This window comes from Wasmannia auropunctata, unplaced genomic scaffold, assembly GCF_000956235.1.
Source record: "Wasmannia auropunctata unplaced genomic scaffold, wasmannia.A_1.0 LD336106.1, whole genome shotgun sequence".
NCBI lineage: Eukaryota > Metazoa > Arthropoda > Insecta > Hymenoptera > Formicidae > Wasmannia > Wasmannia auropunctata.
In genome coordinates this window covers 10261263-10286200 of record NW_012026784.1, presented here as the reverse complement: position 1 = coordinate 10286200, position 24938 = coordinate 10261263, and the positions used below count along the sequence as shown (strand labels likewise).

General features: G+C 42.6%; 5 protein-coding genes across 10 annotated transcripts; 2 read left to right on the top strand and 3 right to left on the bottom strand.

The window, feature by feature from the left end:
* The first annotated feature begins 1848 nt into the window (after window positions 1-1848).
* LOC105456393 lies at window positions 1849-12880 on the top strand. Of its 4 annotated transcripts, none has more exons than XM_011700370.1 (7): window positions 1849-2401; window positions 3143-3255; window positions 6923-7156; window positions 7409-7653; window positions 7753-7915; window positions 8029-8270; window positions 8448-12880. In XM_011700370.1, exons 1-7 carry the CDS (start codon window positions 2293-2295, stop codon window positions 12085-12087), a joined length of 4746 nt encoding a protein of 1581 aa, XP_011698672.1. In that variant the 5' UTR covers window positions 1849-2292; the 3' UTR covers window positions 12088-12880. The 4 variants fall into 4 exon arrangements, with proteins under 4 accessions (XP_011698672.1, XP_011698681.1, XP_011698700.1 ...); XM_011700398.1 differs by lacking the exon at window positions 6923-7156 and adding an exon at window positions 2640-2765 and having other exon boundaries at window positions 2313-2401; XM_011700389.1 differs by lacking the exon at window positions 6923-7156 and adding an exon at window positions 2640-2815 and having other exon boundaries at window positions 2313-2401.
* A 332-nt stretch (window positions 12881-13212) lies between these two features.
* LOC105456378 (probable peptide chain release factor C12orf65 homolog, mitochondrial) lies at window positions 13213-13808 on the bottom strand. Its single transcript, XM_011700352.1, has one exon. It carries the CDS (start codon window positions 13788-13790, stop codon window positions 13299-13301), a length of 492 nt encoding a protein of 163 aa, XP_011698654.1. The 5' UTR covers window positions 13791-13808; the 3' UTR covers window positions 13213-13298.
* Window positions 13789-15639, bottom strand: LOC105456386. Its single transcript, XM_011700358.1, has 2 exons — window positions 14457-15639; window positions 13789-13876 (listed from the first exon to the last, which is right to left on the bottom strand). Exons 1-2 carry the CDS (start codon window positions 14613-14615, stop codon window positions 13838-13840), a joined length of 198 nt encoding a protein of 65 aa, XP_011698660.1. The 5' UTR covers window positions 14616-15639; the 3' UTR covers window positions 13789-13837.
* Window positions 15640-15986: 347 nt separating this feature from the next.
* Window positions 15987-19805, bottom strand: LOC105456350. The gene is made up of 10 exons (XM_011700316.1): window positions 19686-19805; window positions 18935-19213; window positions 18083-18859; window positions 17737-17950; window positions 17434-17627; window positions 17106-17354; window positions 16813-16985; window positions 16550-16700; window positions 16295-16464; window positions 15987-16228 (listed from the first exon to the last, which is right to left on the bottom strand). The coding sequence occupies exons 1-10, from the start codon at window positions 19785-19787 to the stop codon at window positions 16123-16125; spliced, it is 2415 nt and encodes an 804-aa protein (XP_011698618.1). The 5' UTR covers window positions 19788-19805; the 3' UTR covers window positions 15987-16122.
* Window positions 19806-19874: 69 nt separating this feature from the next.
* Window positions 19875-24214, top strand: LOC105456357. Of its 3 annotated transcripts, none has more exons than XM_011700341.1 (7): window positions 19875-19961; window positions 21760-22000; window positions 22314-22506; window positions 22583-22683; window positions 22815-22951; window positions 23029-23370; window positions 23499-24214. In XM_011700341.1, exons 2-7 carry the CDS (start codon window positions 21953-21955, stop codon window positions 23812-23814), a joined length of 1137 nt encoding a protein of 378 aa, XP_011698643.1. In that variant the 5' UTR covers window positions 19875-19961; window positions 21760-21952; the 3' UTR covers window positions 23815-24214. The 3 variants fall into 3 exon arrangements, with proteins under 3 accessions (XP_011698643.1, XP_011698630.1, XP_011698638.1); XM_011700328.1 differs by lacking the exon at window positions 19875-19961 and adding an exon at window positions 21086-21176; XM_011700336.1 differs by lacking the exon at window positions 19875-19961 and adding an exon at window positions 21187-21411.
* Window positions 24215-24938: the final 724 nt, after the last annotated feature.

Sequence of the window (24938 nt, the reverse complement as noted above, 5' to 3'; positions counted from 1 at the left end):
ATATATATATATATATATATATCAATATATCAGAAAAAACTATATATTTTTTATATATTTTATATTATAATGTGAAAATTTAAATTTTTCAATAAGAATAGGTGGGTTGTGGATATATATGTATATGTATATATATATATATATATATATATATATTATATATGTACAATTATGTATAATAATGTCTATCTATTGAACAGTTGTTTGAGATTGTATATTTTTTATGTCGATGATACTTAATAGTTATAACAGTAATTGGATTTATTTAAATATAATATAAATGTATTGCGAAAAATGATAGTATTACATATTGCTTAACAAACAAGGATATTTGTTAAATATTTTGTAAGTACTGAAAATCTCGTCTGCATTTATATATTTTGTTTTTAAATGCGAAAAAAATTAAAGAATTTTACTTTTCTAAGCTTGTCTTTTATTACGGAATGTTTAGAAAAAACTGTAGTTTTAAGAGCAGAATTATACATGTCCAATGGAATATTAAAAGTTTTAATTCACTTACATTGTTGAATTTGTAAATTTCAACTAATTCAGAAAATGAATTTCATTCGTCTTTGAACAAAATCTATTTCAAAAGTTCGCGTTCGTCGTCATCAGCGCCATCATCTAACGAATAGAATACAGTAACATTGGCCACGTTCAGCAGACAGTCCCGACTCCTGATCAGTGTGCGCTCAGTGATTCTTTGTTACGATTGGTTTATTCACTCAGATCTAGCGAATCACCATAAGCGCTCACTCATCTGCTGTCTGCTGAACGTGGCCATTCACTCGGCAGCGTGCGTGACAAGTTTGAAAATCCCTCGCGCAAATGTAACTAAATCGATACGTAATCAATTCGATTTTGTTTTCTATATAAACAAAACCTTCATTATAACGACTGCGTTAGCTTTTTTTAGCAAGAAATCTAACCGTGCAACAAACATTAATCGTCGTACGTCTCGTTTAATAACTTAACAAGATAAAAATAACGTTTCTGCGTCACCATTGCAGTTATATCGTATTGGCCTAGTTTACACCGAGCACTTGATACGCGTACTAATTAGAAACTTTCTATTAAATTATCTTAATTTCTACAATGCTTTTAATGAATGATGTACTAAGCTGATACACTATGCATTAAGATGATTAATTAAATACGCATATCATGTATAAGTTTATATACATCGTCGAAATTAAGAAAGTTTAATAGAAAGTTACTATAGTTAAGCCCGTATCAGACTAAATTAAGATTAAGATTGCGATTAGAATGGAATTTGACCAATTAAAACAAAGTTTACTAAATTTGAGATTGGTTTTCTTTCTTCTAATTGATTAAATCCTAGTTCAATCTCAATCTCAATCTTTAGTCTGGGTATACGGGCTTTAGTATACGCGTATCAAATGCTAATATAATAGCGATAAATCAATCTTATGATTGGCCATTTGCGAGTCCAATCAGGACTCGTAACACCGGTCGCGCTTCTCTGATAATCTAGGACTCTAGTCCTGACTAGAGTCCTAGATTATCAGAGAAGCGCGACCGGCTTATGGCAGTATCGCAAAAGTACTAGAAAATATTAAAAATGGCGTCGAATGGCCAATCATAAGTTTGATTTATTCGGCAGCCATTTATAATAGCGATAAATCAATTTTATGATTGGCCATTTGCGTGTCCAATCAGAACTCGTAACACCGGTCGCGCTTCTCTGATAATCTAGGACTCTAAGTCCTTCTAGTCATTTGACGAGGGACTCTATCGCGAGGTGTCGCGACCGAACGCGCTAAAGTTGGCCATCCTGCACTCGCGTACCCGCGCGCCGCCGCCCGTTCTTGCCGCTAACTTAGCGCATACGATTTCAGTTTACAGTGCGGAGGGCTCGGGGAAGCCTGAATGTCTGAAGCTGTGAAACAAGCGGGTGAGCGATTTGGAGTATTTGGACCTCTGCGATCTTACGTTGGCTGAAGATGTGATCTGGCCGCGTCGGCTGACGACACGCAGATTGGTAGTCGCGATAGAGTGTGCTCTCGACCTAGGTGTAGGTGATTGTGACCGCGCGCATTCTCGCGAACGAGAACGAGAGAGAGAAAGAGGAAGGAGGGAGAGAGTGAGATATAGACGAGCGAGGGACGGAGCATGCGACCGCGCCTCTGCGACGTTACTCGGTCTGTCGATGAGGATGGGAAGTGCGCCGCTGCCGCCGCCGCCGACGACGACGAGGACAAGGGACGAATGTGAGTCAGGGATAACGTCGTTGCGATACGTCGTGCGGTGCTGCATCATCATCGCTTAGGAATGGTATCGCCGTCCAAGCACCAATATCAGCAGCAGCAGCAGCAGCAGCAACAACAACCACTCAGACAACCGTCGAGAGAGAACAAGTTTAATTCGCGACAAACGACAGGTAAGCCTCGGAATGCGTAATTCCGTATTGCATAATAATTCGCACCGGCTGTTAATGGACATCGCGCTCGCAATAAGATGCTCGCATGACGTCTTTGACACGCTCATTTACGTGCTCATCTCCTCTACCAGTGATCATTGAGAGTGCTCGGAATATCTTCGGCGAAGAGGGAGAGAGAGAAAGAGAGAGAGAAACGATTGTTACATACTGTCACTGAGGAATTCGAGTTGTTTTACAGAAAACCGAGATGCCTTCCAAATCTGTGTTAGCTTGGACGCTACATACAAATAGCGAAATTTTTGCCGAGGTTGGAACGAATACTCTGAGCGATCACCAGCGTTTCCTTCGCTGTACATTGCAAATAGTAATGATGATTCGTTTTACATATCCCGTCTTGTAATGCGTTCTCTGGATGTGAGTAACAAGATTGTTATTATTGCTTGATTAGAGAGGCCGCACCAATTTGTCTGTATCATGTGATTTGTACAGCGGTTGGTACGAATGTAAGACAGCAACTGAGATATGATAAGTGAACATTTCGCATACCTAACGCATCTCTCGAAATATAAAAAAAAAAGGATACATTTCTGATGTTCCGTATACTGAGTACCTCAGTCGATTAATTCGGATTGACAATTGAAAAACTTTGTCACGCCTCGTCGCGTCTACAGGTGTGACAAACGATCGTTGCACCGATCACAGCGCAAAAATGAGTAAGGCTTTTAAAACTTTTTTTTATAGATATTCCTATACGAAGGGGTCCGCAACCTTTGGAAAAGAAGTCGTTCTATTTGGATATAAAGAACCATGTCATCGCGGCCAAGCTAGAGGCACAGATCAGGGAGTTGGGTGGTGTGAGTTACATTTCATCTCCTGCTTGTGCGATGCTGCGTTAGAGTAGCCCGCAGCCCGTAACCCGCGTTTCCCGCTTCGTTTCTCGCCGCTTATCGATTTGTCAGAGCGTTTTGGTGTATTTCGGGCGAGTGTGCGAGCCCCTCTCTCACTTTCTCTACCTGCCTCTTTCTCTGTTCTCCCCTCTTTCTCTCCCTCTCGCCCGCTCTTGTCTCCCCTCTCTCCCTCCCCCCCGTTCTTCTCTTCCCGCCATTTTCGATCACTATGCCTACGGCCGCTTCGACGTAACGCCCGCTCGCTCCCCTACCGAGACCGCGCACACACATACACATACATGTATCCACATGCACACGTGCACGCGCGCGCGCGCGAAAAGGGAAAAAAATTCGAATCTCCGTCTCTCGCGACCGATGCGCTCTCCGACCATTCAAGCCGACCTCGTTGCTACGCGATATTACTGAGTACGCGCGCGATTATCGAACTGTCGGAGAACACAGCAAACTCGGTCCCGAAAAGTTCCGCGCGCGGACTTTACCGGGTCATTCGCTAACGACCGCTAACGAATTTCATCAGCGTGACTTTTCCGAGTTAATTTTTCAATGCATTAAATTTATCTTTTGTTTTCTAATAGAAAATTATTAGGATCACGCGTTCACGAGCATTTTTGACAATTTCAAAGAAAGTTGTTTTATTTTTCTATTCTACGTTTGCAATATTAGAAATTATATCAGATTTTATATGTATCATTAAAAAAAGAATATTCACAATATCAAAGGAAATTGCCAAGAGACAACTGTTTTATTTTAGCTTCGAGAGATAATCACGATTATCGCGTTTTATTTTTGCTTCTATTTTGTAACTAGGTCGCGACAATACGTAACGGCAACCTCCGATAGAAAAAGATACGTTCGCTCGCCAAAGGCGAGTCCTCGGTTTAATACATTTGATTAATCTCTCGCAATCCTGACGCGATGCTCCAGTTTATGCATTTTTAACACGTACTATTATACAACATTGTTTACATACATACTCTTCCCAATTGAATTTTTAAATACGATACGATGGAATCGTTTTCTATAAACATTAGCCTACTCGCGCTGCACTCATGTGATCCGCGCGAGTCGCGCGAACCAGTGAAGTTGTCACCAACCGCGTTTCACGCGTACCCTTCCTCCGCTCTTCCTCCGTTTTTTTTTTAATCTTTCTCCGCGGGCGATATTCGTCTTACTCGGAACGTGAGTGAGCGGCTGGAGAAAAAGAGATGGACGATCCACAGCGCTCGCCGCGCGGGGCTGACCCTCGCGAACGTGACCGAGCGTTGCGCGAGGAAGCGGGTTTCCGTGTGTCCGCGCCCGGCCGTGTCTTCTCGCGCGAGGCCACATCGTTGCCGCGCCGTGCCGTGCCGCACGCGCGCGGGGGCTACGCCCTAAATTCAAGCCGGTCTCGGCAACGTTCGCGCCACTTTAACGACGACGCGACATTAGCCGCCGCCGCCGCACACGATCTCACCATCTCGGGAAACGCGCGCGTCTCGACGGACACGATCCCAGTCGAACGATTTTTATGTTGACAAACAATTCCCGCGGCGAATCTCGCCGTCTCGCGCCATCTTCAGAGCGATGCGCGAAACTCGCGAAACTTTGAAAAGGGGTACAAGAGGAGGGGCAGATGGAAAGAAAAAAAAGGAAATAAACGGGAAGCGCGATTGCGAGGTGAAAAAATTCACGCATCATACCGAACGTTCGCGCGCGCGAAGGGTAGATAAGTATACGTTCCTCTATGCGGGCTGGTTGTTTTGCAGCGTGTAATATCCGTGAAGAATCGAGAATTTCTTTAGAATTATAGTTAAGAAAAATTCGAAATCGAAGAGGTTAATGTTATTGGAATGAAATAAATTTCGTGATGAATGTAACACGCTCTAGAGACGTAAATGAATTTTGTGTAAAGATACTGGAATATTTTTAATCAATTCGATAATATATTTCACTCGAAAATAATATCCCGATAGTTATGCAGATACAATGACATTTTACATGGCTTCAGACCGTTTTTACGGCCGTAATTTGCAACGGTTTAACGGGACGAACGAGCCAATTCCTCAACGAACGCGGAACGGAAGGGCACAAGTACAAAGTCGCCTCGCAACGGCCTATTAATAGAGCAGCTGTCAAATCGCGCGGTCGACGTTGCGAATCGTTGCAGATCCGTCGTTGTCTGTTGACAAACAAATCGCGATAAACCGGCGCGCGTCGCGCCACCTGAGCGACCGCGCGTGGAATCGTTTTCTGCGCGTCGCCGCATATCTGCTGTCGCGCGCGCGCGTGTGTGGTGTGTGTGTGTGTGTGTGTGTACGCGAAAATTTCGAAAAGCGGAGCGGGTGGAAGGACGAGAGGGGAAGGGCGGAGAGCACGCGGCGGAAGGATGGCGGCGTCGCGCGCGACGCGCCCGACAATGCGAACGGACGGGAGTCGCGCGCGTGTCCTCGCCGTCGACGTCGGGCGCGAGAGGAGCGGACGCGCGCGCCGTCTCCAGGCCCCCGTGCCAAGCTGCTAACGGCGAATAGCCATTTTGTGCGTGACAGTTGTCCACCACGGGCCAGAGCAGTCGCAGCAGCGCGAGCACGAGTCGAGTGGCGTCGCGTCTCGTGGGCTCTCTCCGCCCGGTCGCTCTCCCGTCCGTCCTCCCGTTCGCTCGAGTGTCGCGCGTCGTCAGCACGACGTGGTCCAATGTTCCCAATGTGCCTGGCATAGATCCGCGCGTCCTCGTCGCGCCGCGATAATCGGCGAGCCGAAGCGGAGCGGAGCAGTGGACGGTTAGTCGCGCGTCGCTGGCGATTGACAGCGTGCTCGTAACTCTCGGGGACGCGTCCTCGCCCGACTTGGTCGCGTCGAATGCGCCGTCGTCGCCGTCGGGATCGTCACCATTCACGCCGGGACACGCTCCACGTGTCTCCCCGCGTCTACCTCCCGGTGCCTTGGACAAGGGACAGCTGGCGGACAGCGACGCGTCGCGTCATATTATTAGAACAACGCTATGCGACCGGCGGTGGGCGGCGGGCGGCGGCGTCCGCTACGTGAAGACCAGTCGCGGCGGCACGCGTCCGTCTTCCCGTTCCCGGCCGAGTCGCGTTCCTCTGTGTAACGGTCGGCCCCCGTCGTCGCCACCGCTGCCGCCACTGCCACCGTCACTGCCGTCGCGATCGCTCGAGGAAAGCCGTGAAATCACTTGACGTCAGCGTAACACGATGTGACCGTGCGTCCTGCCAGGCATCGGGTCCCCGTTCGCGCATCGCACTTGCACACGTATGTGCCGCACGTGTGTGTGTGCACCGTGCTCGCGCGACGACGTTTTGCTCGTTGCGCAAACGATAAACTTCCTCGAAAGTCGGACTGTCTCTGTCGCTCGCTCGATCGCTCGCACGTACGCTCGCGAGACGCGACAGATCGCTAACGTTTCCTTTGTCCGTATTTGGAAAGGCTCGAGAAACCTAGAAAGGGGCCCCTGGAATTTCGCCTGGAAAAAGTGCGATCTGATGTGTTAGTTGATTACTTGGATGTGTATCGTATACTTGTATGTGCTTACCTGTCCCCTTTTTTGCTAACTTCGCATCTTTCCCCTGCACTTTGCTCGACCTTTTTTTTTCAAAACTTGAATGTCATTTGTTTTTAGGCGATCGAATTGTTTCTAGTACGTGGTGTGACTCTTGTAGCCAGCGATAGAGTAGATAAGGCAGGTCAGACAAACTTCGAGAAACATAGATGGGCTTGCGTCAGTGGTGGCAGCGGAGGACCCCGCTCACTGAGAAGCATCGAAATCCCAACTCCCACACCTCCGACACCGTTACTAAGCTCTGAATGCCCCTCGTCCAACTCTACTCTGCGGGGTCAAACTACCCAAAGATCTGTAAGTACGAAAGACAAAAGTAGATTAGTTACGTCAAGCTTTCTATGTATCGTGTAAAAATATGTATTCAATGTTGTTAATATTGCAATAAAGAAGTCAGTATTGTTACTTTATTACTGTGCATTCTCTCGATGCTGCTTTATCTTTTGTAAATGTTACATAGCGTTTCTCGTTATGATATAAGTAGATTTACAAGTCGGTAGTGCAATGGCACAATAATTACGAAGTTGTTTTTTTTTTTTAACTCGACAGAAATCGCGGGTGGATGCAATGTTGGAACGTGCTCTGACGCAGCCACAACAGTGTTCCGTGGATCCACTAAACAACGCCCACAATTGGGGAATTCCTATTTGGACAACGGATAAGCTTCAAGCTTGGCTTGATAAAATCTATGAGTCTGTCAAGGATACTTCTAACTTGAAGCAAATTAATCAGCATAGCTCGACGAGAGTTAAGCATTTGAAAAAACCATACGTCAAATTCGACTCTATTTACAAGTAATGTACCAGTGATACTATGCGCCATTCTAATCTTTCGCGTATACATTTATTTTTCCATTTATAGAATTACCTCGCATATTACATTTCTATTTATAGAGCTACCAGACCTGTGTTCCTGGAATTATCGTCGTGGCCCACGTTAAACTTCGACGGTGATCCTGGTTCGTGTCCTTTCGACGCAAAGAAGCAAGAAAACAAATTAACGAACAAAGAGGTCAAGGAGAATAAAAGGGATATTGAATCTATAAATAAGGCGGAGGTGCATTATTCGCTATTATATAAAACATAACATGTTGATAAACAATAATTAAATTATTTTATTAAATTCGTACGTAACGAAGGTATGAGCAATTTTTCTTTTTGTATGGACAGGGTAAAGAAATGACTCGGAGACCCCGTGCCACCGCTGGACGTACCCGCAGAACGGAACAGCTGGTCGCTGGCTATTGCGAACTTTGTCGTACTCATTATAACGATTTGTCGAAGCATGTGCAAAGCGAGCAGCATCTGAACTTCGTGGGGAACGATGACAATTTTTTGTCGTTGGACACATTAATCAACGCGGGCGCCAACGTGGAAGCGTTCTTAAAATTAAACCGAACAAAAGATATCGAGTAAGCATTCGCACGTAAAGTCTTATGTAATTCACGTTTTTAATTTAATTTTGTCAATTTAATAATTATCGAACATAGAAATTACTCATGTTTGCGTTTATGATATCTGTGTGTAAACAGTTATCGTTTACATTTCGCGCAGTCACCAATGATTTATTTCTGTCTGTTACTTCATAGGAAAGACTGCGACTTATTCCCCAATGAAGATGGCAATCTTCATAACGTACTGCCCGAGGAGAAAGTTAACAAGAACACCAAGACCTTAAGTAACTTCGCTGATGAGATAAAAATGGTGAATGGTGCGCGCAGGAACCTTAATTTAAAGTTAAACTCGCCGCATAATCTGCGCGCTCGCACGAAACACGAGAGCGGACACCTTCTCAGGTCTAAGGGCAGCCCGTGGCACGAGGTCGACAAGAGTGAGAAATTGTACGACAAATTGGAAGGTTTTACGATCAAGAAGCGCTCAAAGGGTACTATCTGGATCGAGGAAGATGACCCGGACGAGAAGTACACGGAGGATATCCTAAAAGAACCCAAGCAGGAAGACTACAAAATCAGACCGTTCTCGAACAATATCGAGTTTTATAACAGTAAGGAAGATAATATCAATAATAAACACAGTAATCTGGATCCACCAAAATTGCAATCGGTGATCGTACATAGAAATTCACAAAACGGTATTATAAATTCGCGACACATATCGGAGGATCCAGATTATCTCAATAATAAAAATGAATGTAATGGTGATGAAAATGCAAGTGTTTTAGAGCGTACGATAAAAGAGGTCGATGTAGTCGATAATAGTTACGTTGTTGGAAGTTGTAAAGACGATCCGTTTCAGAGAGACAATTGTGCGTTTCAAGCGGAAAAGGTGACGATGGATGCGAGAAAATTCTCGTTGAGTGATACGAACGAGATTGTTTGCAACGGGCATAACGACAAGAGTGAACAGAGGGACTTGAAAGCGTCGCAGGGAGAGAATACTCGGCAAGTGAAGCTCAAGTATCCGCGAGTGAATCGGAGGGGCGGTCGAAATATCAGGGGTCGATATCGACATCGATTGTCGGTGGAGGAACGTTTGATCGAGGACAATCGTGCCTATTACAAAGTGGAAGTGTTGGGTAACAAGTTGCGATCAAGCGCGGTGCCAAGTGGCAATTCGCAACATGTGACGTCGAAAGATGGCGAGGGTGAAGAGAAGAAGGAGGCGCCGTCCAACGAGAAGCCGGTGGTAGTGCGATTTAAACGCGTGAGGAAGTCGGAATTGTCATTGCTGAGCGACGAAGCGGAATCGTTCATGTTCGGCGAGCCAAAACGGGACGACTCCAGCGAGCGAACCAGTGACGGCGAGCAGAGTAGCGTGCTGCCAAGAGACACGGACAGCGAGGCCAATGAAACTGTCAATTCATCCATGTCGCTGAATTCATCGTTAAACTCCAGTCCTGTTAAGCAGGAGATTGTCGAAGAGGACTCGCAGGATTCCATGCATCTGGGCAGAGCAAGGAAGAGAAGACGCACACAGGCCGAGGCGTTCATCAAGGACAATACCGATTACTACAAATTCGAGACGCCTGGCAGCAGACTAAGGTACCAGGCTCCGTTAACCGGTATCAAGGACACTGCCGTGGATGATAGTAGGGAACACGGAACGACGAGGAAATCGACGCATAAACCAGAAGACAGCAGGCTGCAGGCCGACGGTGTTGTCGAGAAGATTTATCCGTCCAAGCCGTCGGCAGAGATCGAGAAGATGCAGTTCTCCTTCGAGTCGGTACCTTTGTCCGAGCCGTGGTATCAAACGTATCAGCGTCAAGACACGGGCGCCGAGTTTTGGCATTGCTTCAGCGAATGTGACGCGATGAAGCCATTTCTCCTGCCGTACGAGATCGAGAACTTTCACGAGACGCTGTTGAAGGCACAGAATAGAATCGAGAGCGGTAGAAGGAGGGGCCGCGGTCGCGGCGCAGGATGCGTGGGACGCTCGCCGAGGAAGAGTCCGCGTTGTCATGCATCTACATTGGCCATTATGTCCACCATAATCCGTAAGAGGGAACAGCAGTCGAATCTACCTACGATAGAAGAGTCACCGCCCGTCAGAACGCGCATCATCACACCCAAGCTCGAACAAAAGCCAGAGGTCAAATTGGATGTGGACGAGGAGATAAAAGAGATCGCGAGAACGATTGACGAGATGTTGAGCGCGAAAGGTATGACCGAGTTGGACGACTCGTTTGAGCCCGATTTGGACGTGGCGCAGACCGATGGTCTTTGTGAAACGAACTTACCGAAAGGTGCGCCGTCGAATTTACTCGAGTTGCTCGATAATTGTCAGGACATTACCAACTGCCTGGAAAATAATTCGTCGTGCGCTAGCTCGGAATGTGGTGAGACAAACACGGACATTCCGTTGAAACGACGGAAACGAAGAAAAAATCGGACCGGTTGGCCGGTTGGTAACAAGATGAAAAAGAAAATACAAGCGAATAGCAAGATGATCTTGACGGATTGCGATCGGGAATCGTTGGCGGAAAAGAGGCGCTATCCTGACGGCGGTTTTGCCGGACGTCACACGTCCAACAACAGATTGTCAGAGGTGGCCGATTCTCACGCGGTAACAACGTCAACGAAGATCGCGTTGCCGATGGTTGCGGAACGACTAGGTGTCAGTCAGAAAAGGGACGACGGTGCTTCGTTGGAAACCACGCCTCATAAATCGTATCACGAGAAGAGAGACAAAAACGTAGAGGCTGTCAGCAGTGACAACACGGGCCTATTAGCGAGCATGGGCAACTACATGGAGTCGGAAAATGCGTGCGACGACGGGACGAATAAGACTCATTTGTCGAGCAAAGATTATCCATGTAGAAAAAATCTGCCGGAGATTGAGGAGATCTCGGAAAACGATTCGGGCAACGACGAGAATCACGAGAACCAGAAGAATCTGCTTGGCAGAAAAGATGTCAATACGATCGCCGAGAACCTGGTCGCAAAGTCGTCGTCCATCAGAAAGCAACGACAGCGCGAGCATGTCACCGTCACCAGCGCCGACAGCTGCGAGTCGCGTGACACCGAGATCGAGAATCAGGACAATCTGCAGTTGCAGTGTAGAAAGGAGGAGACCGGTATAGTTCCTAAGAAACACCACAATTCCAGCGCCGAGTTGTCGCCAAAGCGGCAACTGCGCGGCGGCAACTGCGAGGAGAACTCGTCCGACACGGGGGAATTGTTGAAACATCGCCGCCACGGCATCGTGTTCGCCACGACGAGGCGCGGTCGGATGGGCTCGCGGAAGCGGATCTACTCCAGAAAGCGTCAGTCGAGAACGACCGTCACCCGCAACAACAATGCCAATCTCTCGTCGTCTGATCGCGTCGGGATGATGTACGAGGACGAAAATTGTAAAAAGGATGCCTACTTGAGTATTACGTCGTGCAACAAGAAACAGCCGCCAGGCTCCGTAGGGGTGCGCGGCAGCGTGAAGCGCAAAAGCGAAGCCATTTCGTCGTCGGACAACATCCAGGAATCCGACCCGACGTTGGATCAATGCGCATTGTCGGAGCGCGTCAGCCCGTCGATGTTGTCGTCCACTGAGCTCGAGCAGCGTCGTTCGAGCATCGAGTTTCAGCCGGTCGTACGAATGATGAAGCTCGACGACCAGGTGGACATGGATCACAGTATACTGTCGACGGTGACGGTGGCGAGCAATCGACGGTTGAGAAGTTCTGGCGGCTCGCCGCGATCGAACCCCAAGCCACCGAGGAAGCGTGTCAAGTCTGGACGCGGGCACTTTGGACGGTGGTTGAAGAACAGCTGAAGATCTGAGGAACGAAGACGAAGACGGAAGAGGCTGTACTTCGGCTTAGATTTCAACGATGGTGGTCCGTTATCGATCTCGCAATCCGATATCTCGTCCCACCACAGTGTACATTGTGTATAAAAATATTATTTGTGTACGTAGAATAGTATTTAACATTGCATCATAGTATTATATATATATATACATATATATTTATGTATATATATATATATACCTCTATCTCTCTCTCTCTCTTTAGTGATATTCTACTTAGTAACGTTCTTTCAGGTGGTTAGTTTTAACACTCCCCACCCGGTATATCCCACTGTGTACATTCTTTAGATGCGGTCGTTGTGTTCTCAGAGCTGAATAGTTACATCTTTTTTACTAGCACCATGTCGTTCCTTATTTTCTATATTTCTTTTTTTTCCCCCTCTTTTTTGTCGTTTCATGTAAACGAAAATTGTATTACTTTGATGACAGTCGTTTCAGATCAATGATTAAGGATTATTTCTATTTAGAGTATATTACATTTTAGAGTACGCAAGACTGCATACAGCTTTATAACATTGTAATCACATACATACCACACACATACATATGCGCGCGCGTGCGCATACACACACCACACACACATACACACATATCCATTTCTGTTATATTGTGTATATTATTCAAGGTAATATTCTATATTTTCGATTCTCCAGTATATCCAAATACGTTATTTCAAACAGAATTGCTGTAAGTCGCTCATGAGTTCACAGAAAGAGAAATTACTATTAAAGATATGCAAATTTTCCATTAAAACTCATTTCATTGGTACTTATTCATGATTCCATGATCTTCCTTAGATTAGATTTGTGCCAACAGGTTCAACTGATCTAATTTCAGGTTCAATGTTCTTTGTCTTAATTATAATTTAAGAGACTAATCAAATCAACTAATAAATTATACAGCGCAATTAGCTACCTATAGTTCTAAAATAAAATGGAACATCTGTATTGCTGAAAACAGAGATCAAATAACTAGTAAATTAATTGACTTAATAAATTTATAGATTTAATATATTTAATTATAGTACAGTTAGCATTTGTAAACTTCTGGCCTTCTTCAATGCCTTTTAAATTAAGAAACTAACAAATCTTCTCTGTATAAATTTTATTTATTCCTAAAACTAAAATCACTTTACATCCTAGAGGAAATTTATAATATATATGAAACAAGTTGCGTCACGTCAAGCCTTCGCGTTCGCGAAACGCTTTCTTCATTTCGTTTAGCTTCTTTCTCTTGCAGTCTTTTCGCGTCTGCTGTTTTTCCTCGAGGACGCGTATCTGGCCCTCGATAGAACGTTCCTTGTTCAGCAAGTTATCGAGCTTTGTCACCAGGAGTTCGCGCGCACGTTGCCTGTTGTCCCACTGGCTCCTCGTCTCGTGGCACTTGACGACGAGCCCTGTGGGCTTGTGCTTCAACTGGACCGCATTGTTCGTCTTGTTCGTCGCCTGGCCGCCCGGACCACTGCCTCGCATGAACTGCTCCTCAAGATCGACCTCGTTCAGCTTAGGAACGTTCGAATAATCGAGATAACGCTTAAAAGATTTATTACGGACTTGTACGCTTTCGCAATTAATCACGACACCTGACAAAAGAAATTTGTTGCAGTTGACCAGCGAAAAAATGCTACTGTGAATTTTTGAACATGTCAACATGGATCTCGTCAACATGGTTCCTCTTTTTTCATAGAATGTCTCCTGCCGTAGTAAAATATGACTTATACCACTTTCCTAGCTTCCAAGAATTTCATACCCTTCTGTGAATGGAGAAAAAGATTTGTTAGCTCTGGATTATTAACAGAAAGATTTTTACTACATAACGTCATAAAAATTTAAACGTGTTGTAAATTAAAATTTAAATATTGGAAAAGAAATTGAATATTTTATATAGAGAAATTTTTTCTAGAGAAAAAAGTTTCAACATTTATAAAATTATATGCAATGTATAAGAGTACAGGATTGATTTTTTCCTGTTACATTCACGTACAATTCTTGCTTTTACATTGTATGTGTGTATATATGTATAGTAAAAATATGTCTTTAATTGCAAATAAGGTAAGCATTTATTTTCCGAATAAAATCACGAGTTACGGGTGAATGTAACAGGAAAAAAAAATCAATCCTGTACTCTCATACAATTTCATAAATGTCGAAACTTTTTTCTCTAAATTAATATATAGTGCTTTATACTTCAGGATTATTTAACACAGTATTCTTTGAAGTAAATATTACAACAGTGGTTTATAGGTTAGAAACATAGAGAGGTTATACGATAGGATATGTATACGTTGCTCGCGTCTCGACATGCATAAAATACCTTAGCAGTGTAATTTATACCTTCAATTGGAAGTCTATCGCCGTCTCGTCGGACAGATCTTTATTAGTCTTGAAAGCTATCCGGATTCTGTATCGGAAATACTTTTTGTTCGTGAACCTCAAAGTCTCGCCATACTTCAGAATGCCCTTGTAAAGTTTCAGAACAGCTTGTCGGCTCATCGCGACTTATCGAAATTATCTGAATCGCCTGAATGTGTACGAAATGTAATCACGTTTTGGATCGAGGTACACCGCATGTGACACTATTATAAAAATATATCACTATCTTCACGCTGCTTCACGCCACAGCTGCACGTGGCTGCACAATAATTGAGTGCGAGAACATGCGCGGCGACATGGCCGGCATTTCTTTTTGTAATAGATCAGCTGACGAATACATTACACACTTGTTACATGTGCAAACAAGATATTCAAGTTTGTTAACTTTATTTTAAGGACAACTTATCTAATTATCATTAAAAGGTCGCTCTTTTTCATGAAGGATCATGTTAACTTGCGAAGCATCATTATTTTGCATAATTGCTTAATACTCGATTTAATAGATAATTACCTGTTATATTGAAATTCCAAAAGTAAATTTTATATACACTGAATCTATTGAAAATATATTCTGTAAGTGTATACTATAAGTTTTGACAGCAGAAATATAATGGAATCCATTAACAGAACGTGATGTGGCGATAGATTGACTGCAATAAATTTTGACAGCAGAAATATAATGGAATCTATTAACAGAATGTGACGTTAGATTGACTGCAACAGCCGAGTAAAATTTACTATTTCATAACCATTTAATTATTCTTTACTCATTTTTTTAATAATAATAACAGCAAAAGAGAAACTCCTCATCCAAAAATCCACCTGCAATACTCTGACATAGTTTATTGCGTCTTCTATTATAATCATTTAAACGATTATAAAATGACATTGATTTTTACTATCAATCTGCATGACTATCAGATCTGCTGGTATATGATGAACTTAATGCGAATGCAATTGATGCCAATCACTACCATAATATTATATTCAAATTTGCAAACAAATTGTTAGAGTTGATAGCCAAATCTAAATCAAAAACAAATCTTATAAAGTGCTACAAATTTTATCAGCAAAGTGTTAATTAAAAAATAAAACAAAAAGCGCTAATAAAATACAATAGTAGATTAATTACAAAAACCAAATAAAATCTATCATATTTTATGATTATTTAAATAATATATTTCATTTAAATGATTATAAAATGATGGATTTAATTTTTTTCTTCCAATCTGCTGTCAAATTATGTTGATATAATCTTTTGGCCAAATATTCATATTTAATATAGATAATGCTACACAATCTGCTACAATATTCTACTTGAATCTCGAAAAAGATCAGCCTACCGTTAATGTTTTGCTCACTGCAAATCAAGCAGATATATTTCTTGTATTTTTTTTAACTTTAATATAGATATGTTCATATTTAAATGCATCAAAAAATATGTATCTACTCTTTTCTATTCTCATTCAGTGAAAGAAAAAAATGAGAAAATTTCAAAAAATCACAATATTATATTTCCAAAATTAGCAATTTACGGTATAAAATCTCTCAAATTTACGTAAAGTTTCTTATACGATTTCTTTTTGTGCGATTCTCAGGTTTAACAAAGGAGCATCATCAATTAACGCTAGAATTCTTGGAATTCTAACTCGAAAAGCTTCTGTATGACATCATCTATTTGCAGTTCCTTTGAGATTTCTGTTATCAATTCGTCTACGAGCTTATCAGATATCCTGCAAAGAATATCATACGTTATGAACGCATTTAAGTTATCGAAATAAAGGCAGTATCATATTTACCAAGCGACAATGTCCCATGGTTTATTTTGCGTATTGCTAGAATACATTGGAATCGATTGCATCAATCGCTGATATTCACGCCTATATTTCAAAAAACTCATCTCAGTTTCCTCGCAAACCACAAGTTCGATATTATTCATCGAGTCGATCATAAGTTTTCCTTCTTTTACCTATTGTATCCATATAATGTTAAACAACATACAATTTTACATTTGATTCTGAGAATATCTTTTTTATTGTTCGTTTATAATTTACCTTTGCCTCAAAATCCGGCAGTTCCACTAAGCTCTCGCAATCCGCTTGGCACGACGCGTCACAATAGCGAGGTACTTTTGATGCATTTTCTACCGATGACACGCAAATCAGTTGCATGTTCTCACCGTTTTTCCGCATTTCGGTCAAAGTTCTTTAAAAAAAAAACAAAATATTAAATTAAATCTCATTTCTTTAGCTATCATACGTAAAAAAATAAGGAAAAGTATACACATTTATAAAATATAACGTGGACACATTCATACCTATTTGTTTTAAGACATTCACATTCACTGCTGCCTGAATAACATACGTCGCAGCTTGTACTCGCGTTGATTTTCGCATTTTTGCTTTTAGGCAATTGATATTTTTCTAGGAATTTCATTAGTGTTTTCGTCATACTTTCAGAATAAGCTGGCCTTGCCTCTGATTCGTTTTGCTACATGTAAATTTGCAATGCTGACGATAGATTCGAATTACCAAGATAATTGAATGATCTTATTTAAAAAAATATATCGTTTAGAAGAGATAATTTATAGGCAGCATCGCTGCAGTTCACCTTATTAGAAACGAAAGACATTAGATCTGCTATAACTGGCACCAAATTAGATAAATGATCCTCTGTAATCATCGTCTCTTTTCTCGTCAATTCGTCATCGTTATTTGTGGACGTGTTCTTAACAATATTTTCTATAGTTTCTGACTGCTTTTGATTCTGCGACTTGCCAGAACATTTTCTCGGCGCTTTACATATTCTCCTCGTGAGCATCGCATTTTTATGCCTTTCCTCCGTTTCAAAGTTGCTGCCCTGCAAAATGGACAAAGTACTTCAACTTTAACGTTACAACAAATCTACCTCGTATTGTTGTAAGTAGTAAATTCTTTACATCTGAATCTAAAGGTAATATATCCATCATAGTCTTTATATCTTCCTCTTTTGCAAACGTTCTCTGTTTTCTAGCGCCAATCTGATTTGTATCTTTAGGTGTTACAGGACTAGGATATGGCTGATCCGATATTGGCTCACTACAGATTCTTTTAACGTCTATTGCATTATACTTTTTATCTTTTTGATTATAATCTAAAAAATAATACATATAGGATTAAAATAATAATATATTTAATACTATACTTAATACTATACAAATAATTTCATATATGAAGTTAATATGTAAAGTGATTTTCCATACTTGTCTTGGGTTTAGAAATATTTTTGACCTTGGTATCCATGCTGTACATACTCAACCGATTAGATAACTGTTTGCGATTTGGTCGCTTTTTATTTGTTAAATGTGGAGTGAAGGACGCCATGGATGGAGTTTTATTAGTATCAAGGAAATCGTTATCTGCATGGAGTTTCAATTTTGATAAAACAGCATTGCATTTGCTTTCAATCTCCTTCCCCTGCAATGAAAGAGAGAACTTCAAAGCGAATTCAAATATAATACTTCTTGCGTTTTTTTGAAGTGTAAAAAAAATGCAATATTGCAGTCAATTATCAGTTATCATAAATATGTATTAATAAATAATAATTACCAACGACAAAACATCAGTGTCTCCCGAATCAAAATAGTTTAAGTGGAGCCTGTCGCACATAGTCTTCAGATCGAGAACCACTTGCAGTATCTCTCTGAGTTTCCCAGGGTGTCCCTTGGGAACAGAGCTTGGAACGTGCTTGCAATAGGCGACCAATGCGTGCAGCAACAACTGATGAGCAGCAAGGAGTTTGTGCTCGATGGCGTGCATGTGAAGTCCCAGGTTTCTGTGATTCGGCCTTATTATCGCTCGCGGCGAAATGACGCACATATGCCTTCGAATATCCCTGACATATCTATTAAGATCGTACAGGTAGTTCCTCGAGAATCGCACAGTGAATTCGGCAACGCACTGCTGCCGCCTCTGCAGCTCCTTAATCCCGTCCGGCGCCGCGATGTTTCCTAATCTTAACACGATCTCGTCCAGCAGATCGCAAACCTTCCTCTGCATCGTGAAGATTTTGTGCATGGTAAACGGATCCGGCCGTATGTAAATGACCCCGTCCGCGATGCCGTCGCGGTGCGTGCTGCTCTCAGGACTGGAATTATACTCGGCGCCGTTAGTCGCGCGATGCAGCTGCCTCGAGGATTGCTTTTTTCGCGGTATCGCATGACCGGAGCGAGACTTTCTCGCGTACGACTTGAAATCCTCGGGCTCGTGCCTCCTCTCGTAAGCTGGAGCGTTATCTTCCTCGGGAATCGTGAGCAGCAAATTGGTGCTCCCTGTGTCTTTCGTAATCGGTACTTTCTTCGAAGCCGAATCCCTGACATTATTTACCTATTATTATGTGAGCTTTAGCGATCTAATAAATCAATCTCCTCGGAGTATTATTTTCATGGAATATTCACCTACCTTTGGCTTTCTCTTCTGATTTCCAGTTTTGCCACACTCTTTCCTTATCTCATCAGGCAAAATATCTGTTTCTAATTTTTTCAGTTCTTTATCCGCCTCCCTCATACCCTCATCCAACAGCTGTTTGATACTCTGAACAGACGGCTGAATGCCATTTTTGTCATAACCATTCAGCTCCTGTTGTCTGACGAAAGATGCCCACACGCTCTCCTCTTCCTCTCGACATCTCTGTCTGCGTACATCCTTTATTATGTACTTGAAACGATTTGTAGGCACGTACTTTAACAGAGAACAACAAGATAAGTCTTGTCTCGTTTACCAGTGGTAAAATGCATGAAATGGATCCGCCAAATAGTCAAATCTGTTGAAAACAGATCTTGTCTCTGTTACAAATTTTGTTAGCAAAATGTCAATAGAAATATAATAAAAAATGTTAATAGAATATGATGGCAAATTAACTGCAGACACAATCTACAAACAGAATCTGTCATTCTATAATAATTTATAATACACAAAATTGATTCTGTCATTTCTACTGTCAGATTACATTGGCAGACTCTACTAACAGAACACGAGCTTAATTAATGCGAACGCAGTCGATATGTCAATCTGTCGCAGTTTTTTACTCGAATCTGTGAAGTTTTACCCACACAAACTGTTAGTTTTCACCACTAACATTTTGTTTACTGGGAAGAACATAAATGCGGAGCGGTCGTTACGTGTTACATCCCGAGATTCCGCCAGAATCTACCTTAAAGTTATAATCATCGTTTTCATTTCCAGGAAGGAACGGATCCTCCGTCTCGTCGTCGTTGAGGTGGGCGGGCTCCGCGGGGCTCAAGAGAAGCGACATCCTAGCTGTCCGTTGGTTATGTCCGGTACTCCGGGCCACCGAGGGGGTGCGTTCATTCGCGTCCCCTCGGACGTGCCATAAACGACGGATATCAAAGGGGGGAAGTACGATCTTAAAAAACGGGACGCCGTGGCACGACTCCTTGCATGGGAATGCGGGTTCCTCGTCCGGTTTGTACGTACAGGCTGAAATTGGCGCGACACGAAAAATCGATATATTGTCAGTTTCTCGTAGGCGGTGGAAGGGGGAGGAGGCGCGGCGGTGGATACAAGGTCGTTCCAATGATAATTACTCGATCGATGACCTGCGATGAAACTTAAATGGAAATCCTTAAATGGAAATCGCCGAATTGCTGTATATCAATCGAGCTTCGTCATCGGAACGAAACGTTTTTCGTTATTCTGGCAATCCTGACGAAATTTTTCTCAATCTCTCAAGAGAGAGGAAAAAAATGGTGATTCAAATTCTCCGAATGAGTTTCAAATCGAAATCTCGCGGCGAATCCGAGTTTTATATACAATTAAAAGCAGATTTAGCGAAACCATTTAAAAAAGTATATTTTACATTTTCTGCGTCCTCCGCATACGCGGAACGGTGATCGACAGGGCGAAAGGCGCGAGCGTCGGAGCTTGCGACCGTTTTTGTCGCCGCGCGCTCGGAAGCGTGATGCTAGCTGCGTGAGATACGGATCGGAAAAGGCGTGGGCGCGGCCACGCGCCATGGATCAATACTCGTGCGGTGCGGGTTAACCCGTGACGAACGGGGTGTAATCGTCCCAGCGGTGCTCAACGCGCGGCCTCCTCGACGGAAAGAGAGACTTTCCATCCGCTCCGCTCCACGCCGAGCGGCAGATGCGAACATCGCTCGGACTAATTACACACCGCGCTTAATTTAGGCGAGCGCGATTCATCGCGGGCGAGAAACGGTCTTCGCGGCACGCGAGAAGAAGGCGCGACGCGAGGAAACGGCGAAGCACCCCTGCGAGAGGCGGACGACTCGCCGGCCGTGAAAAGCGCGCGGGATTCGAACGGCGAGCGGTGGAATCGCGGCCGGGATCGGTTCACGATCTCTCTCGACGGCGCGAAAACACTTGGCGGAGGGCAAAATTGCGCGTCAGCTGATCGACTTCCTCAGCCATCGCATTCGCCGTCGCATTTGGGAGAACGATCGCCACGACGAAATCGCATCGGGGAACCGTTCGAGTCGCGCGCCCGGGCCGCGCCACGCTCGAACGTCGCTGGTCAATCAACGCGCGCGCGGCGCGGCACGGTGACATCACGCTGCGCGCGCAGGACGTTCTCATTCAACCCTCGGAGATCTCGCTGCGCTCCGCAATTTATCCGCTTCTCGTCCTTCGTACGCTCCCCGCCGCGAGCTCGAGGGTGCTCGGTAAGGTGGCTCGATCGGGCACGAGATTAAATTTTCTCGGATACCTCGATACGCGTTTAACGATAGTAGTCTTTACGCGACGCGCCGATATCCGTCGTTAATTATTGCTTCTCGCGCGAGATCGTTTCTCGGCAACATTTATAGACTTCCCCCCTCGCATGGCGTTGCAAGTTCCGTGAGAAGTGTTTTCAAATCCTGCAATTATCGTTCGTGTCCTCTTCTTAGCGACAGTCGTGTAAAAATTATATACTCTTTTGTGTGAATTTTGCGACGTGTTCGATCCAAAAATAATTTTAAGTCCCCGCACAGTAACGTTCGTCGGTTAATGGCCATTGCGTTTCTTCGTCGCCCGTTACCGTCTACTTGCTTTCACAAGTGCAAAACAAATAATGAGATGGCCGGCTTCTATAGATTTATGTTTTCGAAGAACAGTTTAAATGTGGTGGAATGTGAACACAATTTAACTAACTTCTTCGTGGAAATATTAATTTTGTGGTTTTACCGATATTTATAGATTTTTAGATATATATTGCGGGTGATAATTATGAAATTATCATAATTGTGAAAATATATTTTCCTCCAGGTTGCCTACGCTAACACACTTAAGTAAGCTTCATTTGCGCTAGCAAGCTTTAAGCTGTATGACCGTGTTGATGTGTGATTTGAACGCGTGATATTGGACTGCTGGAAAAAATAGATATTGTGAAAATATATAAACTAGAGTGAAGCACTAGGGTGCTGACAATTTCTAATTGATATTGACTGACAACCTCAGGATGACATCTAAAGTGCTGATGAAACTACCAACAGTACCCTTCCCTCAAGTAAGTATCATATCTTATTAAATGTTAAATTACATATTATTCTTTAACTTGATTAAAATATATATTCGTGCCTTTAATTAATATCTTTTTCAATTGTCAGTTTATCCTAGACACTATAGAAAATATAATTTCTTATAAAATTGTAAAATTTATAGATGAGAATGTTTGAATAAAATTTTCATTTATTTGAATAGAAAAAAAAGGTTCCAAGTTTTATTCAATTGTAAGCTCTTTAATTGTGTTAGCTCCAGTTAGCTTTTTCATTACAAGAGAGAAAGGTTTCAAATTTTAATTATAACAATTGTTCATATAGGGGAAGAAAGCACCGCCCGACCTGGTTTCTTTGACTGAGAGAAACGATGGATTCGCACACGTTAGGCATCAAGGCCTGAACGTAGATAGAGTGATGCAACTGGAGCAGAACATGAAATTTTTACAGGAGCAACATCAGGCAACTCTGGTTGCTTTACATCAGGAGATAGAATGCTTGCGTCAAAGAAATAGAGGTAATGGAGATGATTATATATTGACCTTCCTCGAATGCCTTAATTGCTTCTAATCTGTTTTTTTATACTTTTGCAGATCTGCAATTTCAATTAGTATTTTCCAAAAGAGCACACTATGGTGCGGCTAGTAGTCCTTCTTCGCCCGAAGATAATGGAAATGGGTTTGCGAAATCAAAGGTATCTGAGGCACAATACAATGTTATGAGCATTTGATAATATTTAAATCTGTGCCTTTTGACATCATTTTTTGCTCAAAGAATGATCTTGAGCATCGATATAAAGATTTCAATTTTTACTTGAATTTACAGGGTAGCCCAATAGGTGTCAATGTAACACCTCTGCAAGTGGAACTTCTGGAGAAAGACTTACAAGACATTAAGGTGTCACTACAGGAGGCAAAAACACATAACCAGTACTTGTCAAATATTATAGAACAACAAAAAAAGTCAGTAATTTTATGGGAAAATATATCATATGGACGCCGTGACGATTGGCTAACGTTTCTTTCCCTTTATTCTGCAGAAGGTTGGACGTAACGGAAGACCAGAAGAACAAAATCGAAGTGGCGGACGTAGGAATTCAAGTCGGAGATCCCGTGCAAGCGAGCTTGGTTGTGCTTTTGGAGGAATCGTACGCGATGGTGAAACGATTACACAAGGAGAATGTGGATCAAAAGAAGGAGATAGCCTCGCTGAGAGCGGCCTCTTCGGCAAACAACGCTGGTACCAGCAGAGGCGGACGCTCCCGCGACGGTAATAATGCCCATTACAACCGTGGTTCGCCTACGAGTGCGACGCAGGAACAGAACTCTCGTAAATTTCCACCGTTACCAATACCGAGCTACTGGCATCGTAGATCGCCGAGGTATACAGCTCACAGAATTCTGTCTATAAATTTTTGAATTTACCGCAAAAGATATCCTTGAAAAGTTTAAGCAGTTACGAGACATCTAAAGAATAGGATATATAAAATCTACGTGTAAATTATTACAGATACTGCACGAATCGACACGAGAAGCAAGATCATCAGGCGGACACGGACTCGACCGTTTTACCGCAGCTCCAAAATGGCAGCGTAAAATCGGCGGAAGCGGCCAGTTTCGAATCGCCGTCTTATCGATCGCGCGAGTACCGCAATTACGGCCGCGACGGCAACAATCGCAAGTACAGAGGTCAAGCGTCGCGAAGAGACAGCAATCATTATTACCACTCTCGCGATTACAAAGACAGAAATTCCAAGGATCATCCGAGAGACATGAATGACCCTGGGGAGGGATCGAAAGATGCGGGTAATTCTCGGAGACAGTAGATTGCAAAACACACACGTTGTCGATGCGTGATGTAAGGATCGCGCGATTTGGTGAACTTTAATCCTTTGGAGCGCATTGAGAATTTCGAATACTATTACCAGCTGTAAGACACTTCTCGATAATGAAGTGATCAATGTTTTCTTCACTGGTGCTCTGATCGATCACGACAGTCTCGTGCATATATATGGCATGTAATAGGATAGCGACGACGAATGAGTATAAACTGTACGATTTTCGATAGAACAATCTAGTCTGTATGCTAATTTTACTCATTATAGGCTGCCATAAAGGAATATAGGAACTCGCGCTTTGTAGATTGACGATAATCAGCAGAGTGTTTAGCGGAAGATTTTTTGCTAGGCAAGAAGACTTTTTTCTTCCCACAAAAAAAAAAGAAAACGAGAGAAGACACGACCAAGAGCTCACTATAAGTGCTAGCTTTTCGGCTAATGCTCGTACTTCACAGACTCGAGCTTAATTATGCGTGCAATAATCTGACTACGCTGTGTCGATGCATGTGTGTACGTGTATTAAAACTTCTAATTGGAAGCATTAACAAGTCGCTTCTAAAAGTCGAATCTAGTCATTTTCACGTATTCTATTGAAATGACAAATCGTTGAACGATTTAATATTATATATATATATATTCATATATAGATATATAATACATATACAAATATATATACATATACGTATACATATGTATATATACTTTTTTTTATTAGTTTTATGTATCTATTTTTTATCTAAATCGTTAATGTATTTTGTTATATACAATGCCTCATCGAAGAATTTCATCATTCTGCCATGATATTACTGATTATTGTCTTATAAAATATGCGCGTCTATTGTATTTAATTAATTCTATTCTTTTTCATTGAGTTTGTTTACTTTTTCTTCAACTATTTGCATATTACAGATTACGGACTTGTCTACATAAGTCAAGAATTTTCGTAATTTCTACTTATAACCGATTCCTGATTTTTAAAAATAGCAGAAAATGTATGTAGTGTTATTAAATTTATCATTTTAGGGGGATTTGCAGATGCTCTGCAAAATAACATGGAAAAAAATTTGCCACATTAATCGGATTATAATACAGGAATACACTTTGTAATTACG

Bases quoted from the DNA above. Each gene is read 5' to 3' on its own strand.
- LOC105456393 (XM_011700370.1), top strand. From the start codon at position 2,293: ATGGTATCGCCGTCCAAGCACCAATATCAGCAGCAGCAGCAGCAGCAG. The intron at 7,654-7,752 runs GTAATGTACCAG...TTCTATTTATAG, and splicing joins AAATTCGACTCTATTTACAA to AGCTACCAGACCTGTGTTCC. The intron at 7,916-8,028 runs GTGCATTATTCG...TTGTATGGACAG, and splicing joins AATCTATAAATAAGGCGGAG to GGTAAAGAAATGACTCGGAG.
- LOC105456378 (XM_011700352.1), bottom strand. From the start codon at position 13,790: ATGTTGACGAGATCCATGTTGACATGTTCAAAAATTCACAGTAGCATT.
- LOC105456386 (XM_011700358.1), bottom strand. From the start codon at position 14,615: ATGAGCCGACAAGCTGTTCTGAAACTTTACAAGGGCATTCTGAAGTAT. The intron at 13,877-14,456 runs GTATAAATTACA...CTCCATTCACAG, and splicing joins CGATAGACTTCCAATTGAAG to AAGGGTATGAAATTCTTGGA.
- LOC105456350 (XM_011700316.1), bottom strand. From the start codon at position 19,787: ATGTCGCTTCTCTTGAGCCCCGCGGAGCCCGCCCACCTCAACGACGAC. The intron at 17,951-18,082 runs GTAATTATTATT...CTTTCATTGCAG, and splicing joins ACACTGATGTTTTGTCGTTG to GGGAAGGAGATTGAAAGCAA. The intron at 16,986-17,105 runs GTGAACTGCAGC...ATTTACATGTAG, and splicing joins TGTCTTTCGTTTCTAATAAG to CAAAACGAATCAGAGGCAAG.
- LOC105456357 (XM_011700341.1), top strand. From the start codon at position 21,953: ATGACATCTAAAGTGCTGATGAAACTACCAACAGTACCCTTCCCTCAA. The intron at 22,507-22,582 runs GTAATGGAGATG...ATACTTTTGCAG, and splicing joins CTTGCGTCAAAGAAATAGAG to ATCTGCAATTTCAATTAGTA. The intron at 22,952-23,028 runs GTCAGTAATTTT...TTTATTCTGCAG, and splicing joins ATTATAGAACAACAAAAAAA to AAGGTTGGACGTAACGGAAG.